Here is a 20,508-nt window from a genome sequence, read left to right on the forward strand (position 1 = left end):
TATTTACAATGGTATCATTAGTGACCACTGTACAAAGTAATAATATTTTATAAAACCCTTTTTACATGAGTGCAGCTGTATTTTATTTATTTTGTTGTCAATGGGGCTCTGCCAAAATTAATAGAGGGCTCTATCATCCCAGAACGGCGAAACTAGACAAGCCGTCCCATGGAATTTCCACGAATTGTCAAAAGTCCTTGAACAATTAAAAATTTTCCCATTTGGATTTCCATTCGTAGAAAAAGCGTAAATGTCATTTGTAGTAGTTTATAATACAAACTAAAGGCAGATCATAGCATAATTTCATAGCCTGTTTCCATTTACCCTCATTTTCTCTTGGTATTTTAAGTTTTATCTTGAAAGAAATACTTGTTTTTTATCGATCAGAGCGTTGTTTCTAAACTTGGACATGTGATTGTCATCCTTGAAACATACAACCGTGAAATTAATGAGAGGCCCTCCATATTCCAATCCTCCCAAAGTGTAGATAAGAACATTTGAACATATCAACATGTGCGGTCAACATTAATAAAACGTCCCTCGATTTCCTAGAAGAAAAACATGGTCACCTCATATTTGGAATGTCATGCCACATTTGGGCACTAAAAGGGTTCTAAAACTTCCGGATTGAAGCATGTGGTTACAACAGATGCTGACTTTGATCAAGCTAATGCATCAGCAAGCAAACAACGAAGGAATTTATGTAGATTTTGATTTCCGTAGAAGACTTTTTCAGCCTTGGCAACAAGATGGAGGATTAGATCCTCTCAGTTGTGGCATGTCGATCATCAGAAAGTTTTGCTGATTTTTCTTTGAATGTTCACTTTGGCTCCTTTATTTTCTAAATTAGCCATCCTAAAATGCCAGGTGGAATATTATAGAGTCAGTACCTAACAACTACTTTTGAAATCGTTTGGCTGTTTGGTTGCCATGGTGATAAGATTTTAACCTTCTGTTTGGATTGATCGAAATCTGAGTCGTCCTCAATCCAAATTTCAAAACATTGATTCCTTTAATACTTAATCACAAAAGATTGATCAATCACTTATAACAAATTGGTATGGATTAGCTAATTGCATGTATTTACATCTAGGCAAAGTTTACCTGCAAAGTGGAACAACCTCGAATCACAATTTCTTCATTTAAACTGAATCGCCCATAGATCGGTATATGACCTATTTCTAGAAAGGAAGTAATAAATGCCAAAATATGTTGGATTTCTCTGTTCTTTACGACTCTTCTCGTTTGAAATTTGAAGCGAGAATTAAAATAGTACTTGAAGGGATATTCCAGTGGCAGACAATGGGATTATATATGGGGGAAACCCCAATGAAAGAAATATATTCCACCCTGCAATCTCAATGCCTTTGTCCCTATTCAAGTCAAGATATGGTTGATTGAATGAAACCTTGATACTTCCCTGGAGTGGATCACAGATAATGGTCGTGTGATGTCAAAGGGCAAATGTCCTGTAAAACAGCTTTACTTTCTATATTCTTCTGGTTGATTTAATCTCTGAAACCTGATATGTTCTGAATGTCTACTTAATGGTGTTCTCTGTATTCATATCGATAACATATCATTCACTCTGCTGCTGTTGCCAACTTATATGCACTCTCAAAATACCACCAAATTTTAAGGAAAATATTTATATCCTCCCCTATCGAAAATGCATGATGAAAAGGTCATATGGTTTTGACATATAGATAGTAGAAAATTTCCGGCATTTCTTTGTAAGGAGTAATATTAACTTCAGCCACTGGAAGATCTGTTTATAAAGGTCAACGTACAGGTTGTTTGTGAACTGCATGTGTATGGACCTAATCAGATTATTTCTCGAAGAGTAGGGACTTAAAAGCAATGTAGTGCAGGTCATTGCAGTGTCCACTATTCGGGGCAAAAGGATATCGTAAAACTTACTGTACGTTATCGCACAAGTAGCCACTTCCGTAGGATAGATTGACACTTGATCACTTAATTGTCTCTCGTTTTCATTGATCTGGCTGAGGATATTGCTGCGAGGTTTAGGCCACGTTCATGGCAACAATTCAGTTAAGTGTGTCATTCTTATCGTCATGGAAATATCAGATTCCATCAGTTCAGATGTTTCGACCTAGTTAGTGGTTAATCTACGTATCAAAAAGTGTTTAGAATTGCAGCATAATTGGCAGTCGGTGCAAACAGAATGAAATACAGTAGATGTGTAAGTGGCTCTCTGTGTGTGTTTACCTGTCCAGATTAATGTGTAATGAAGTACCACAAACACCATGCATGTACTTGTTATGAATTACTTTAGCTGTTTTGATTACATTAACTAGCATTAAGCATTTCAGCTTAAATTTGTCTGCTTTATATATCTGCCAAGATTATTGAAATTACTCTGCTTCCTCACTTGTGTGTCTCTTCACAACTTGCCCTCAATGGCGTAGCAAGGAGCAGCAGGAGCAGCAAGGAGCAGCCTGGCCACAATGCAGCAGTAGGATATGGGGCCCCCTAGTGAGAGTCCACTCGGTTGAGCAATCTTTCACATTTGGGACAGCTTGATATGGCACTCTCCTTCCCCTCCCCTAACTGGACCCATATACCCTCTTCTCTGCTAATATATTGTACTACAATAAGAAACATCCACACTAGTACTAGCAAGATCAAGTTTCTACTGTACAGCCCATTGGAGACCTAGCTGTTGGGGAAAAGAGTCTAGACAAAATTGATATTATATATATTATAATTTGAGGCATATTTTGATATTGAAGCAGAAAACTATTGAATTTCTACAGTGACATCATGATTTACGACTCCAAGCAAAATTTATGGATGCTTGATCAGTTTGAAGCTGATATTGTTTTTAATGAAATTTAATCATTTTCTCTTTAAAATAGTCATTCTTTATCTCTGTGGTAACAGCTCAAACTTTATTGTGCTCATAAGAATTACTAAGAACTTTTACTTTACTCTATAAATTTGGGACAAAGCAAGGAAACCAGAACGTCTGTGCTCTCAACGGACTTCAACTACTATCGATTGCTTGCTTTCTCTTCTATTTAATGCAATCTGATTCTTTTGTTTTCAAGCTGTTTCGATATAGTTAAATTAGGTCGAGAATTAAAGGCTTCTTAAAAGATGTACATATAAATTGAGTAGTTAGCATGTTTAGCACAGAAAGAATTTTGAGCAAAATTCTTGCTGCAATGCTTTACTGGTACTTTGTCTCATGTCAATAGGTCAGGAAAGTTCGAAATCCAGGTTTTATGATGACCAACTCCAAAAGTGAAACTAGTTCCTTTATTAGCCAAAACAATCCAATATATAGTCGGACATAAAAATGATAGAAATGTTATTTAAGCTGAAGACATCAGGCAAACACTTTCCATCAGTTGTACAAGAATTCATTAGATAAAATTTTGTGGGACCCAACATTTTTAGCTCATACCAGCATGCTGGTGTGAGCTATTGTTACAGTGCGGCGTCTATCACTCTATCATTCTATCACTCTATCACTCTATCACTCTATCCGTCAACAATTGGTAAAACCACTCCCACTCGCACAGTGTTTGATGGAATTTCATGAAACTTGGACACAAGGACCATTGGGTATAGGGCCATCAGAGATGGTCCGAAATTTGGGGTCAAAGGTCACCTGTGGGCCGTAATGGGCCATTTTGTGGAAATACGCAAAATGCTTCTTCTCCTACAGATTCCATGGTACAATGTTGAGGGTTTGTCACGATAGTGCTATGGTAGTTTTACCTTCAGGGTGTTCATGAATTTGAGATCAAAGATCAACTAGGGGTCTTTTGTGGCCCGGGCCACGGCCCTATATTTTCAAATTGCTCCTGTTCGTACAGTGTATGGCCAATTATAATGAAACTTGGTCACAATGTTCCTCGGGATGAGAGTTACGAGGGGTGTTCGGAAAATTGAGGTCAAAGGTCATTTAGGGGGTCATCGGGGGTCATTCTTTGTAATATTTTCAAATATCTCAGTCTCCTCAAGATTTTGATGGATCATATTCAAAGTTGAACTGATGATTGTTGGATTGTGTATGAATAAGGTGATGCCTAAAAATTTTTGGTCAAAAGTTAATTAATTACAAGTAATCCCCATTGTTTAAAAAAATCTGAGCTTTCACTTTTTGCCGAAGCTCCTTTAATTTGTCTCCCAATCCCTGCAGTGTTTGTTTACATTTGTGGTTAAGCTCTGCAGAGGCTGTTAGTGGAATTAAAGCAGGACTGGGAGTTGTTATTAACTGTTGAACTGTAAGCATGAGAGCCCTATAGCCAATCAGCACTTGCCGATTCTTAAAGGTCTTTGAGCCTGAGGTATGTAGGCAGCTTGTGAAGTTATGTCTTGTAGGGAGTGCTTGTTATGTCTGCTAAGGTAGAGGGGAGAAAGTTGAATAGGGTAGGCCAGTGGTATTGTTTGAGAGAGTGGGTAAAATAGGATTTAAAGGGGAAAATAGGAAATTATAGCCAGTGGTGTGGCCAGGATTCTGCTAACGAAGGGGGGGGGGGTTATCCCTCACGGGCCCAAAATTGGTTTTGTGGGCCCTACATTTTTCAGCTCGAAAAGGTATGAGCTTCTGCACCATTGGTGCTCTAGTTGGAATGAAATAAGGTGGTTGGTCAGTCAGTTACTTTAGCACAGCCAAATTTTGTAACTCAACTGTAGACCTTGTTGTTGAGATTAAAAGGATATTCAGTTATAGATGAATATTAGATGACTTTGTGTAGCTGTTACCAGGGTAACAGCTTACTGGTCAGAATGACTCCAAGTTACACTCCAATACAACTATGTACATATCTTTATACCAAAATTTGTAAAAAAATTCTAAAGTGTAAATTACAATAATTTTAGCATAGCAACCAATTAGGTTTCAAATGATCTTCTCTGAAGCAGTACTTTTGTCATATGAGAAGATATGGCCTCAGGTTTATTAGTATAAATAATATCTAATGTAGATATAATGCATGCACTAAAGCACATTTTTAGCAGCTGGCGTGAAAGACGAGAATGCTTAAAATTCTTGGAAATGCAGCAAGATGACAATTACAGCTTGTACCTATACTTTTTTGTCAGCCATTTTGATGTTCTTTTGCATATACACATAACTAATAGGCCTATGTTCGACAGATTGTTTAACCAAAAGCACTTTTCTGCTAGTAATTGTCACTCGATCCAGTGTAGGTTTACACTCAACAAATGAGATTGATGGGTGAAGGAGTAATTATCTGAAGTTATCTCTAAACGGGATACTAAATCATGTATACAAAAATGTACTGTGTCATTTCAAATAATTCATGCACACTGTATGTACTTAAATTAAAACATAACTTTATATGACGATGATTTTCAAGCAACAGATCGGATTGTAAAATTACACTTTGTGATGAAAGTACGTATCCAGTTTCTTTGACAGGATCTGAACTTCTCAATTTTAAATCTTTATCTCAAGGGGATGGGGGAGGGGCTCATTACTCTGTTAATTAACGTTGAACATAATTGTTACAATCACCAATTTTTGAAGAGTTGCATGTAGTTTGACTCTTTCTTGCCTTTTTCCTCAATTTTTCTTTTTAGCAAACTGTTGACTTATCCAAAGAATGGACTTCCTTCATTGGTTCATCAGTTGCTCCACCAGATTCCTCATCTAAGGGCAGTAAATCACCGGAAGATGAATCCTCCCTCTTCTTTCTCCTGGAAGCGTCTCCTCCGGCTAAGGATAGCGAAGGCAAGCTGAAACTGAGAGATGTATCCAGTGACAGAGTCGTCAATCTCTCCGACTTAGCCGTGCCGGTCGCATGGAAACCGGGTGAACCGTTTGGTATTCTGGTGCAGGCATCAGCAGAGAATTTCAGTAAGGTCGGAACGGCTTTCATGGAAGGCGTCTTAGAACTAGACGATGGACTTTACGTCGATCAGATTATCTGTAAATATTCCAATATGTTAATGTTTGTTTATAACCATTTTCTTAAAAGGAGAAGCAAAACCCAACCACCATCGTTATCCTATGTAGTACAAGGGAGATGCTTATATGATGAACCACTCTCCCAAGTAGCTAAGCACAAATTACATTCCAGTCAAGAAATTTTTGATATTCTCACATGTACAGTTGGCTCAAGACTTGAACAAGTCAAAAATTAATGTTATACAAAGAGTCATCAGCTAGTACTTATAATGTGATTGTGTGGGTGGGGATGGAGGGGTTGTCCATCCCAACCATCTCTATATTACATAAGGACAAGAGGATGACTAAGTTGTTTCTCCTTTTATGCTGTATATCAATTTGAAAAGCTTTTTGCTATAAAATAATAAACCTGCTACTTGAGGAATTCTGTGCCCTCTGTTGATTTAGGGCGTGGCTTGTCAAGGATGCGAAGGAAATAAGTTGCTTTGTTCATGTAAATATATTTTCTGTCAGATGTACCCTTACATTCCGTAACTAAGGAAGTGTCATACTACATGGACCACATAAGAAGGCATATAGAGTACAAGGCCAGAAATTGAAATGCTCAAGTACCCTGCTCACTCCATCCCATTATCTATTGAGAATACAAAAGGAAACATTTATTTCCATATATTTTCACAGGAAAGACTTCTGAGTTGAAATCACAGTTGAGCATGTGTTGGGTTGCATATTAACTTTAGCCAGATCACATTAGAAAATGCAGAAAACTGCTTTGCCATCGTAAAATTGCACTTTATTTGACTCAAATCCTAAATCCTGTTTCAATGTTTGACAAAAAGTGTATGGCATTGTGCATATTGTAAGAATTAAGTTGGCATTTGCATGCAAGTATCCATGGTTTTGAGAAATATGGAAATGTAATTCAATAAGACAAGTTTGTTTTGTATATAAACACTTCTAATGTGAATGGAATCTTCAATGGTAGATAAAACATGAAAACACAGTATTTTGTATCTTTCACTTCAAGCTGTCGAAGTCCAGGGTCATCCATTCAATTTGGTGGATCCTTTAGTCGATAAAGACGTCGGATTCTCGCTCCCTGGAAATAACTTGGACGAAAGCAGTGAATTTCCCTCTGATGGCTCAGAAGTTAAGTCCGGAAGACAGTCGAGGAAGAAGCACTCGTCGCAATTTACAAAGCGGGTAGAGAAACAGAAGAAGGGCACAGACGACAAAGGGGGAGTCAACGGAGCTCTCTCGGACTCTACGAAACCGCCGAACGTTTTGATTTTCACCGGGGACAACCCACAAGCTGCTGAAATATTTGAAAAGGCCACTCAAGCCCTAGAAGGTGTCCTCGGCAGAGACAAATACGTCGTCTATCAGTTGACACCTGATCAACTAGCCGGTCACCCTTGGTCGGAAAATACGGCTCTCTTGGTCACCGTTGGACAAGCTGGGACGGCGTTCACGAAGGAACAGCTGGACATTGTCAACGATTACGTTGTAGTCGGAGGAAAGCTTTTAAATGTTGGGATGAACTTGGCCTTTGAGGTGGGACAGTATGCAGCTGGTAAAAAGTCACCTTTGACCCCAACAGATATAAATTACAAAGCTAAGAACTCAGCAGACGAAGTATCTTTCAGGGCTCCGTACTCTTCGGATCAGATTCAGGTCACGTCAGAGGATTCCTCCTCTGTCCTGGTCTCCGTTAAAGGGGAGAGCCTCGTGGTGGAATGCGCCGAGGATCGGGGAAAGGTCATTCACTCAAGGGTAGGTATAATTTACCTTCTCCTTCAAGAAGGTGGTAGCTTTTTTTTATTTTACACCCATAGGAAAAGAAAAAGACCTGAAAACAGGGAATCAAATTTTGTGCAGAGTTACGTAAAAATGTTTTCTCAAAACATTTACAGGTGAATACCATCTAGTCTGAGCATGCATTGCACGTTGACTGTCAAGTTCTGTACATTTTGAGCTGGAACTACATTTATTCATTCGACATTTGACTCTTTTGTTTTATCATCGCACCTAACATGTGGCCTAACATGCTTTTGTGCTGTCCCGGTGGTAGGCACCAAATTCTATTGCTAGATTACTTGTTGTGACAGTTGAAGTATAAGCTTTGTAGCTTGTCTTGTAGGTACCACTGTAGAGCTCGGTTCTGCTGTATTTGATTCACACTTTTCATTAGCAGTTATCATTTCATCTTTGATTGCATGGCTATCTTTGAGTATGTGTAGGTATGATAAGGAGATGAAACGCTTATAACAATCCACAATGTCCAATATATTTGCATCATTTTCCCTTCCTGGATAAAAATGGCCAACAACCACTGATTAGAAACTGTTTCTGCTAGTTTGGTAAAGTTAAGTTGGTCAGAGTAACCTAGTGATCTAACAATGTGTAAGTGCAGTGGTTTATACACATGAAACCAGATATATAACCGATTTTGTTCCCTTCGTATCTGATACTTTGCACAAGGGCGTAGGAACCGGGGGGGCTGGGGGGGCGCCAGTCCCCCCGGTGAAAAATGTGGAGGGGCGGAAGTATCATTCCGCCCCCCCCCGCTTCGCAAGTCAGAAAACCCCTTTTTCATTTCCAAATGAGAAAAAAATCTCATTTGGAGCACCAAATTGCATCTAAGGCCAGGTGAAAATGCAAAATTATATACAAAATGGAGTGGGTGGGTTGAAGTGTGCTATATTGCACCAAATTGCATCTGAGGCCACCTGGAAATGCAAAAAAAATCCAAACGGGAGGGGGACACCCCCTCCCCTTAGACCCCTCCCCCAGGCCGGCCATCAGTCTTCAGCCCCCCCACTCAAAAGTACCTTCCTACGCCACTGACTTTGCAGCTATGTGGCTTCTATTAAAGATGTTGAATTTTGACATTGCTATTCAGAGAGTTAAACCTTATTCCCACAGATCAATGAAAAATTTCTAAGCTTTACAAAAAAATTTCCCTGTCTTAATAATTCCTCCACATGAACCATCACCATAGCAATACTTTCATCTGCTTCATCAGTTTGTCAAACTAGGCTGACAAAATATTGAGGCTGGCCTCGATATGTTTCAAGCGAAGTAAATTTTTCTCTGAAGAAAATTGGTCCTTATCTAGTGCATGCATCTGGATTTTTTTTTGAAAAGTTGTCAGGCCAGAGCGGCCTGCCAGAATTGTTCTAATGTAGAGCCTGCTGGGAAAGTAATTGGTTTTTAATCCCATGTATACCTTGGACACAGGAGGAAGATGCTGAAATATGTGATGTGCATTCTTGTAATTCTCAAGTGGCATGTTAATCCAATCATTGCCCGTAGGCTTGAGGGCGGCATCAGTTTTAAGATGCGCTGAGGATGGGATCGACCGAAATTTGAATATATATGGTTACACAAGTATGTAAAGAGTATATAATGACCAACTTGAATAGCTTAGGCAATTAGTTGAGCTAGCAGATTGGTGATATGTCATTTTTTGTCTAATTGCCTACTAATTGCACGATGTAGCCACCATATTTTGACTAATTAAGAACCCAGTCGTTGACCCGCACGCCTTAAGAAGTATCTATCCTATTTCTTTGTTTTTAATAATGGGTCAAGAGGAGGGACGGTGTATCTGACCTTAGATTCAAAGCAACTGGTTATATTTCGCTGCATTTGGGGATTGGGAAGAGAAACCTAAACCATATACCATTAGCATGGTAGGTTACAGTGTACGTTACAGTGTACGTAATAAAAGATTTTTACCCTGTCCGCTGAAAGTTTGCCACTTTTGTGTACTTGTACTCATAGCCTGGGTTTAAAATACTTGCTAAAAGTAACATAAATATCTGCAGTATGCCTGTTGTTAATATATATGTATATGCATAGAAAACTGTGAGTTGAAATAACTTTCCTCAAAGAATTATGATAATTACTAGCTCATTGTTCCATCTAACTTGCACGGTTGAGAAAGAGTGTTTTATGACTTTGATATGTCATGGAACAACAGCGCACGAGTTACTTTTGCAGAATGAAATGAGTTGATACAGCAGAAACACACATAAACCCATATATAGTTGTATAAATCTAATGACAAGATTACATTACAAATAAAAGTGTTTAAAACTTTTTTAGCACATTAGATTCGTGACAAATATCATATACTCTGTAGTCAGTACCAGTATTAATCTGGAAAAATAGCTGTTAACCTGCTAGCAAGCCATGGCTATGTGTCATGTAATTAGAAACCTATATTTGTTGTCAAATATAAAACCCTGTTACAGCTGTGGCTACAGAAATACAGAGAACAGTTCTTGACCTTAATATGTCTGCTGGTAACAGGTCTAGGTGCAGTCTGTGTGTAGAATGTCTTTGCCAGAACAAAGTACCCCACCAATTCATGTCCTTTTTTGGGGGGGTTGCTAATTGTGTCATCAAACAAATTTCTCACTTGTAATATATCAAGTGTCATCGTTTTATGCAAATGCTAGATGTGAACAAAAGTCATACACTGCCTAAGTGGACAAAAAATTCGTAAAAAGAAATTCGTAGTAACACTTTTTGAGGACGTTTGCAGCTGAAAAACTGTCTGTTTTCACTGAAATCATCCAAAAAGGCAAGCAAGGCTATAATTAACTGGCAACAAACTAAAGCTGGCCCCAGAGTTGGTTGGTGGATGTTTCAGAAAGAAAATAGATGAAAAACTTCCCACAACGTATTCTTTGTAACAGTGCAGAAATATCTAGAAACAGAAACAGAGCTTTTTCTTAACAAAAGGGGGGATATCATTGTGCATTTGTGTTTGATGCTGTTCTTTCAAGTCTCCGTTCCCTTCAGTTAATTGATTTTGCTTTACGTTGACATATATATTACATTATTTTGGTTTCATGGTTGTCAACAGGACCTATTACATATATTGTATGTTTCTGTCTAGACTCTGTTGAGTGCGATCTGCAAATTTTTACCTTATTTACGATCTTCTTCTTCTTCTATAACTTGACACTTTCCTTAATAATGTTATGTGGCTCCAATCATCTACAGATGCCTGCGAGACAGTTACACACAAAACTCTGGGCTACACATAGTGCATTTTGTTGAATCAGCCTGTTGAATTTTAAAATACAACTAAACAATAGGTATACTTTAGAGTTTGTTTGTGTTGCTATTCCACAGTGCAGTAGGTTTCCACCAATGTCATTTGACAAATTTTAAGTTTTGTTGGAGTTTGACAGATACAGTAAGTGCAGCAGTTTGTGCTGGGTTTTATCATGGAGATGTATGCATGTGCAAAGACTGCCGTGGTTAGGCTAATTTAAACCTGTCCACTTTAATGTATGGAAGTTGCCTGGAGTACCATGGAGGTAGAACGGCAATATTTCAAGGCCCTTTGCTCAAAACTACCCTGCTATCTGCACAATTACTTTCTGTCTTTCTGGAACAACACTTTCAGACCTTACGGCAAGATTTTTGGATGAATTTTTATTCCAGATTAGCTATATGTGTCAAATTAAGTCCACTGTGATGGATGGCAATTGACAAGATAAAAAAAGCCAGTGGGTGCAATCCATGTAGCCTATTAGTATGCTGGATGTATGTCTACAGGGATAAAACAAATTTATTTGCAAGAACTTTTCCATGTTTCATCTTTTTGAAAGAGCAATATTTTTGTTTAGAATTCAATTAAACCAGCTGGGTCCATCATGAAAAACAAGTTCTCTTCCTTAATTGATATACATTTTGCCACCTGAGGGGGCACCACGGAGAAAGGACAGATATGGAGAGTTGGGGCTTACCCAAATCGTATTCAAAGTTTTGATCAGTTCCATGCAAGTTCTAAACATCATCAGTTAAACTACCTTAATGTTTAATAACATATGCTAAATATTGCTAGATGTCTGGCAAATTTATTTTTGTGAAGGTCCTAACCCTTTAGAGAATTCTCAGACATTGAAATATCTTCTATGCAACGTTGTCTAGACATTTTGCGTTTCACCAGTATTAAATTATGTTTTATACATCAGTGGCCGCATTGTTGTAGCTATAAATGTTGTAAATGCCTAAGGTGGGATTTACACTTCATACCTCTCAGGCTTTAACAATTTGAAAATAAAGGGATTTTTTTTTCTTCAAGCTTTTACTTTGAATCATGAGACATGAGACCCTTGACATGCATCGTCTGTCTTCTATCTGGAAATATCATTTTTAATATGAATAATGAACAAGAGGAGTCTTATCATGAAGATGTTTTTATTTGATAGTTTTCATTTCCTCTTTTTTAAAATTTTGTCTGACAGCTGCCTTTGGTTGCATTGGAGCAGGTAACAGATGAGAATGCTAAATCATGCCTGCAACAGATATTGGCAGATGTTCTCAGCAGACTTCAGATAACGTGTCAACCAGAATGGAAATTACCAGACCTAACACCGTGCTTCCTGGTAGCAAATACTCCGGTGGGTATATCATGCTTTATATAAACCATCGAGCGGTTTTTCGTGAAAGACGCAAAGATATTCTGTTAAATGGTTGTTATAGTTACCAATACTCCATTCAAACTATATTTAAGTCTGACATTAACTAGAGAGAGGGTAATTACTGCACATTAAGTCACATAGCAACCGTTCAAGTTTTTTCGGCAGTGTATTACAAGTTTACCAGTTCAATCTACCAATTAAATATTATTACTGTACAGTATGATCAAGTGAACATTTCATAATATATAAGCAATTAATGACTAATTCCCAGACAATTTTGATATTAGTTTTAACTTCACATTTTGCTCTGTACTGATCATGATTATCACACCAACTTTAAACCAACTCATGAAGCGTTCAAGTGCAACTCAATTACTGTAGCTTTACTAAAGAATTTTATTGTCAAAATTACCACGAAAGTTGTTTGTATTTAAATTCAGAGTGTTATTTCTTTAGGCTGTTATGTAGACACTACTGCAACTTGAAGCAAATTCTTGGAGTAGCAAAGTTATATAAATTTCATGAATTTGTTAAGTACCGTCCTGTATGTTTCAGTGTACAAAATAACCGGGAGAGTGTGTTAGTCACATTTAATTGATATCAACAAACAGTTTGATCAAATATTTGCCAAGTTGTGTGAAATTGATTTAAACTACATCAACGAGTCACCACCATGTTTCAAGTGGCTAGTTAATGAACTGTTACTATTGCCTTGAAAAGTCATCAGTAATTGTCCCAAAATTTTACCCATGATAACAATTTGCTATAAGTTCCCAAGAGTACTTTTCTGAAAGTTGTAATCCCCCTAAATTATTCCTGACAATGAGGACGATCAAATGTCATTGTGTCGGTACGTACTTTTAGAAGTGGCACTAAAATGCTTGTTGACATTTGAGAGATTGGGTGACCACTATCTGACTTTCTAGGATATCATTTCTAGCATATCGTATTTGGGGCCATTTTCGAGACAGTACTGATGACCTTTGATAACAAGTGAGGTGAACTGTGAAGAAGTAATTGCTGCATGTAAAGATTGCTAATTGTCACTTTCTGCTCTTCTCTTCATTGCCAGGCAACCAATAGTGCCTTTCACAACTCTGTCAAACCCCTCCTTCAGAAGTCCATCCTGAAAGCTTCACCCGTGTCACTTTTCTTTGCATCCAATTTGGCGGAAGCGGAAGACAAAGTCAGTGCGGACTTGCTGACAGTCCTATCCGATATGTCACCTTCGTCTTCTGCGTTCGATGTCGACGTCTACATGAAGAACTTAAAGAGCAAAGTCCTCGGTAACGTGCTAATGTACATCGAAGTAGTTCCCACGACGATGACATTATTCGAAAGGTGAGAGCTAGTATTGAATAATCCCTTGAGGTTTGATCACTTCTCAATGCCATGTCTTACTCTTCTATTTAAGCAAGCTATATCTTTCTGGGAATGTAATTTCGTAGAGTACAAATATAGAGATTTCAAACACATAGGAATATTTACATAATGTAATATGCATGAAGCATTTAAAGGGCAAGCTACCGGTCTCCAATTAAGTTTGTAAAGATCGTAAAGATTCTACGATGATGACGATGACATTTGAAAGGTGAGAGTGCAATATAGTTTTTCAGCAGTTCTGAGAGGTTTCCACATGCAGTGGCACATTTACAGCTCATATTAATATGAAGCTTAGGTCATAAATCTGGGAAAGGCAATTTATCAGAATGTGAGAAACACAGCATTCCATGAAAGGATATTTACATAACACAGAAAAAATGAAGGATTTTAAAGGGTTAAGTCCCTAAGTAATCTCATAATGTACGCCAAAGCCATTCTCACAGCGATGACTTTTATTGGAAAGGTGCCACGGGACTCCTTGTAAGTTTTCATAACTTCTGACGCATCTAGCTTTTGTTAGTCCTAATTTCTGGGAATGCAATTTATTGCAGTGTGATCTACAAACACTGCAATCCATGAAAGGTCATGTACATAATGCAATATACATGAAGAATTTATAGACCAAAGTCCTATAAAGTAATTTCGTAAATGTACAGGTTCCTAGGTGATGACTTTATCCAAAGATTAGAGAGGAATTCTTTTGAGTTTTGGCTGCTTCCTATACTTATACCTATGCCCTTTAAATTAATAAGACCAATATTTTAAAATTTTATTTTATTTGAGTATGATAGCAAAACAAAATAAGAAATGAAGACATATTTACATGATTGAACGAATATAAAGATCCTCATTGTCGCCTCAAACAAACCTGTGACCTTTCACTACCAAATGGACCTCAGGGCTTTTGGTACCTCAGACTGGCATTGTTTTCCAAACAGGGCTCTGGTTCCCAAGCCAGTAAACTGGAAATGTGATGGCCAAACAATTCTATCAAGTTTTCTGCTATTGAACTCATTTTAGATAAAATAGCTAAGTATGTTGATTTTCTGAATGTAGTAAGAGTCAACCACATGAATAAGTTTACAATGTTGATGAAAGAATACAATCCTGATTTTTACATGAAGAATTTCAAACGCCACAAATTTATTGGCACAGCAATCTATAAATATATGTACAATGAAGTAGTTGGCAATAACAGTGACGGAAATTTTGACAGTAGGAGGTATATACCTCTCAATAATTGTATAACGGCTCGTCGTTACAGCCCTCTTTCGTAAAGAAGATACAATCTCATGGCTCTTGGTGCAAAACATTCAGTCAATTTCGAAAAACAAAATGTGGCCAACAAACGTGTACATAGCTCAATCATGTGTCTCCATTATTAAATTAGAAGTATCTGGGCTGAATTAGGCTATGCGTATTCTCGACTGTTTGCCAGTGCTTCCTTGGGTGCTTGTACAAACAATTCATATATTTAGTCCTGGATCAGTTCAGTACAATTACATTTTGCTGCGTGCGATCGAGGGGATTTACGTCATTCATATCACAAGTCCAACCGAAGCAAAGTTTATAGGGAGGGTATTATTGCTTGGCAGCGTTCTCACATTAAATATAAATTTTGCATCAACCACTTGATCGTAGAAAATTATATCCTCCACTTCCTCCTCTTCACCCCATCTCCAGCCTTCCACTAACCCTCCCCTCCCCCATCCCTCCTCCCCTCCCTCCTCCCCACGGTTTTTAACGGGATTGGTTAAATATGGTAATGTGAACAGTATATGCGACCTTCATATTTTATCGGAGTACTGGGTTGTCACGAATATTCATAACTTCAATTGATATTTTGGTAAATTCTACTGTCTTTGTCACTCTTTTTCTCTCTCTGTTTTTGTTTTTGTTTTGTTCTTTTGCAATGTTTTGCACATAGCTCATGTTGGTCCTGTAGATCACACACAACAGCAGTAGAGAATATCATTTCATGTTGCACATAAATCTCTTCTTTCCAAATGATCATGGCATGTGTGAGTGATAGATCTACTAGTACCTACAGAGATGAGGCCATTTATTTCAATTTATAGCTCACCTTACCGTTTCGACAGACAACTTCATCTTTTCCTCTGTTGACTCTTTTCACATTGTATTTGACATTATATTGGTTTTGACAAGGGCCTCTAACAGCACTAACATTAACTCTTGTGTCATTACACTAAAAGGTCCTGTTGCCATGGTGATGCACATTCCTATAACTTGAAACCCTAGAAAAGATGGCGTATTCTAATGTTAAATGGTGGCTTTTATACCTCAAAGGAATAGCACAAAGATCGATTTCACAATAAACTCAAACTGTCATACTGGGAAGCCGCTGTATAAACTCTCGGTCTCGAGGCAGCATTTGACATCGATTTAGCAATAGATCTTCCATGCAGTATGGGTACCAATATCCCATCACTATGGAATTCACGAGCTAGACATTTCAGATAATGAAGACATTTCTGAGTTCCTTTATTGCATGATGTTTGTTTGTATATTGATGGGTAGGTGTACAGTAGGGCTGGAGGATTCAAGTCCACAGTTTCCCAGACTTGGCTAATTGGACATGGAATCCTTGCACTTGGGATTATATCCAGACTGGGATTAGTGGGCGAGTCCAATCGAATCGATATATTATATAGATGTTGAAATTTTAGTAGAATTAAATTATCATTAATCATAGTCATCATTAGGTAAAATTGCAAGCAGTGTTTGGAGGGTTTAAAGTAATTTCCATGGTCATGCAAATTTGTTTAAAAGCAAGAAAAATTTTTGATTCTTTGCATTAGCCTTTTATTGCCCCATTCATTATAAATACATCAGCAATCATTTTTAAGGGTATCATTTGTAACAATTTGTACTTCACAATCATTGCGGTATACATTTTTATGCCAAAATTTTGGCCTAATCTAAAGGCTTAGTTTGATATTGTAATGGTTGGATAATGTGTTTACAAACAGTGCTTCGAAGTGCTTTGGAATCTTATTTGCTATTCTATATGTAAATGTTCCATTTCTTGCAAATTAGCAAACAGCCATGAAACTAAATGCATCAATGCATTTGGAGACTTTATAAAATATGGGTTTTCAGAATTGAGATAGTGATGTACTGGATAATCAAGCTGTTGGTGTAGATAGGGTTAGAATACATCACAATTAATCAGGCTTCCCTGTTTTTACAATGAAAGTAAACCATCCAGCAGGCAAACTAAATTGTCATGATTTTCTAAAGGTCTTTGTATTATTCAAAACTGGCACTTTTCTAGGACACAAACACTAAGAAAAGTACATGTTTAGGCTAGTTGGGTACTTTTAAGACCGTTTCATTGCATGTCTCCCTTTAGGCAATAAGTCTGTGAAAAGTGAAAAGTGAAAAACAGCAAATGGAATCACCATCTGTTTGACGCTATCAACATTTCAAACCTGCCTACCTCATGCTTGATCGATAGTCTGGTGATTCATATGCTTGTAAGCACTTACAAACATAAAGTATCTGGTGAATTAGAAAACCAGTTATTGTCAAAATAACATTACTTTATCACCATGGTGATTTAAATTGTGGAACATGTTTTATGATGTGTCTCGTACAAACTTAATTTTAAAGTATCATTTCATACTCCAGTTTTGAATTTTTTTAAATGACATAATTATAGTTTTTGTAGTATTATTATCAATGATGACCTAATTATAGTCCTGTATTCAAGTGTAATTCTCTTTTCAACTTGTTGCCAAAATAAAAACCAAAAAAAAATGCCTCTTTTTTTATTATGTATGGAGTGATATTTGCAGAGCAACAATGTTGAAGGTTGTATACTTTTGTTTCATTTTATTTGCATGTTTTTTTTTGGTATGTTTTGTTTTGAGACATCTTTTTAGAACTAAATGTAAGTATGTTAATTGCCCTTTGTCATTTTAGAAATAATATCATGTAGTGTCAATAGCACACATCTTGTCTGCATTCGTTAAGCAACTAAAAGGATTATGTGTTAAAGTTTAATTTCGCTCAGTGATCATACCTATAGTTGTGAAACAGAATTACACATGCAGTAAGAAATCAAACACTATGATTGAAGTGTCAGTAGTGTGACAAACAGCTGCAGTCTTTCAAGGCATTGAAGATTCGCCCAAACCCGTGCCGCACTCTGAAAAAGTTAACTTTCAGTTGCTTGCAAGTTAAGTTTTCTGCTTGTCGCTACAAATTGTAGACAGTAATGAAACGTGATACCTTGTTATCTTTAGCTGGACCTGAGATGTCCTTCGCTGTATCGTTTATACACTGTGCTGTGGGTATTGATCTCAGCTGTAAGTACTGACTGTACACTAGTGTCTAATTACCGATGGTAGCAAGCTGTGTGTCTATTTTCTGGGATCGATGGTGGTGTCTAACACATTCGAAACTAGGTCAGATTACCGGCATAAGACGTTTCTTTTTATGCGAGTCTTCACACACTTTAAAGGTATCAGTTATTCTAAAGCTATCCTGACACTGCAGTGTTTGGTTTACAAGGTATGTTTCACATTGAAGTGTATACAGTATATCAAAGACAGGTTTGGAACTTTTCAACCAAAATTTCACTTTATGTACATTTCAGACACATTTTCTGTGTCAAGAAGATGTCAAATGAGCTATGATCTTGAGAAGGATTTCTAACCATGTGATCTGTCTGTGTCAGCAGTGTGACAAACAGCTTGCAGTCGTTAAAGATCGTAGATTACTAAGAACTTTTTGAAGTCACACATATTGGTTTCCTGATCTTCCATGATAAACTAGGTCTGGTTAAACCGTCCTATCACATACACCCTGGTTGTGTCCCATGCAGTCTGCTAAACAACTCTGCCAATTATAAAATATAATATCTACCCATGGAGAACCTTCTGTCAGGCTTTGGTTCTCAGTTACTGAAAGGTGTTGAACAGATTCGCTCTCAGTTGCTGTCACTTTTTCACCTGGCAAACATGTCAGCCTACACTGTTTAGTAGTTGCTAGTAAAAACAGCTTAGCTATGATTATCTCCAACTGATTACCTATAGTTTCTGTTGGTAATTGCTATGTACCCTTTTCTTGGTTTGAACACCCAACGAAAATGAATGGAATATAAACTACATAGTGCTTAAATGAGATGAGTTTATGTGAACAATAATGATTCTGGCTTATAACTACACGATAAGACATTCCATAAAGTGATACTTTTTAGATCTTTTTCTCATTTTGCCCTTTGAGTCATCCACATCAGTTTAGATGTTAGCTATTGTTTATATAGTTACATGCTAATAAGAATATCAAATGATAACTTTTTTCCTTAGTGTTGATCTTTCTTGTGTGAAATGCAAGAATGGTTTATAAGTTTTTCATGTGAACTACTATAAAATGCTTTGATATATGGTTGGGAATAAGCTGGTTACACTATCAATGGCCCTGGCTGCCTGTCTGCAGGAAGGTATTAGTTATTCTAAAGCTATCTGATACAGTGTTTAGTTTATAAGGTACATTTCACATTGAAATGTATATATCAAAACAAGTTTGGAACTTTTCAACCAAAATTTCTGTCTTCACTACATATACATTTCAGACACATTTTCTGTCTCAAGAAGACATCAAATGAGCTAAGGTCTTGAGAAGGACTTCTTAACCATGATCTGCCTGTCTTCAGCAAGACTTGAACAAGTCTTTTTGTCCGATCCTATCAAAAACGCCAATACTCTCTTCAAGAAGATATCAATTATTAAAGCTTTGCGTCATTTTATGTTATCATGGAATCTTGACTTTGCAATATCTAGTATGAAAGATAGCCAATGGAAGTGTAGGTATCTTGCCAAACTTAATAGGATGTGCAGTTTGCCAAGATCTCTCTGAACTGCGATGATGTTTCTCACATCGTAATACTTCACCTAATAGTATTGTATGAATTAGCTCAGAAAATAAAGATATTATCTCTGATTTATGGCAATCTTGCTTATGTTTCATTTCAAAATTCATCTTGTTTGCTGTTCTTTCAACACTAGAGTATTTAGCCTCTGGTACTGTTTAATGTCCTCAACTTGATATCTATAACTTGATATCATAAAAAGGACTCAATACTTATGACAAGTACCTTAACTGCTGGTAAATCCGCCTCTTCAATTAAATCTGCTTGTCAACACTGTCTCTTTGTGAGATTATAGATTTTAGGTTATCAGTATTTGGCCCCATAGGTTAACATGCTAAAAAAATTGTTTAAATTTGAATTAGGTTCTTTTTTGGATATATCTGCAAAATATTTCTAAAAAATTTAGGGATGATGAGATTTGACGACTAAAGGACTCATTAGAGGGAAATGTCTCGACTGTGGAAGGAAACTGCATGTTACAGTTGGAGGCAAAAGCTTCCTTTCTCTTCCTTGCCTTTCTAACATATTTTGGGGAGCAAGACTTCTGGCCTTCAAGATGTTTATCGTCAGAAACTAGTCGTAGCTGTTTGCAATTTACTCTGATGGAAACGGAAGCTTGTCGGTAATCGAACAGCAACAAATGCAGCTACTTATCACTAATGTAATTTACGACTTTAAAGTGACATATTCACATTCTATCTCAGGGGCCTTCGCTTTTGATCTCGTGTATCTTTATTCACAGCAGAGTTATGCACGATGTCGCGGCTGCAATTTGTTGTGAGGGTATATCTCGCTTGTTTCTCATGGATTGGTTATTTGAGAATCTTATGTATCTACTTTGATAAGGCAGTCTCTGTCTCTTAGTGAATAGCAAAAGT

The 20,508-nt window shown here is 37.3% G+C and overlaps 1 protein-coding gene across 5 annotated transcripts in view; it reads left to right on the forward strand.

Annotated features, from left to right (window-relative positions):
* The window catches only part of LOC139962523 (biotin--protein ligase-like), an 85,599-nt gene that overhangs the window by 54,793 nt on the left and 10,298 nt on the right, over positions 1–20,508 (forward strand). For all 5 annotated transcript variants that reach the window (XM_071962562.1, XM_071962564.1, XM_071962563.1 and 2 more), the window contains 4 exons: positions 5,578–5,926; positions 6,933–7,678; positions 12,175–12,330; positions 13,424–13,692. In XM_071962562.1, the coding sequence (XP_071818663.1) occupies positions 5,578–5,926; positions 6,933–7,678; positions 12,175–12,330; positions 13,424–13,692 (1,520 nt within the window). The remainder of the gene's footprint in view (positions 1–5,577; positions 5,927–6,932; positions 7,679–12,174; positions 12,331–13,423; positions 13,693–20,508) is intronic.

This window comes from Apostichopus japonicus, chromosome 21 (genome assembly GCF_037975245.1).
Source record: "Apostichopus japonicus isolate 1M-3 chromosome 21, ASM3797524v1, whole genome shotgun sequence".
In the NCBI taxonomy this organism is placed as follows: domain Eukaryota; kingdom Metazoa; phylum Echinodermata; class Holothuroidea; order Aspidochirotida; family Stichopodidae; genus Apostichopus; species Apostichopus japonicus.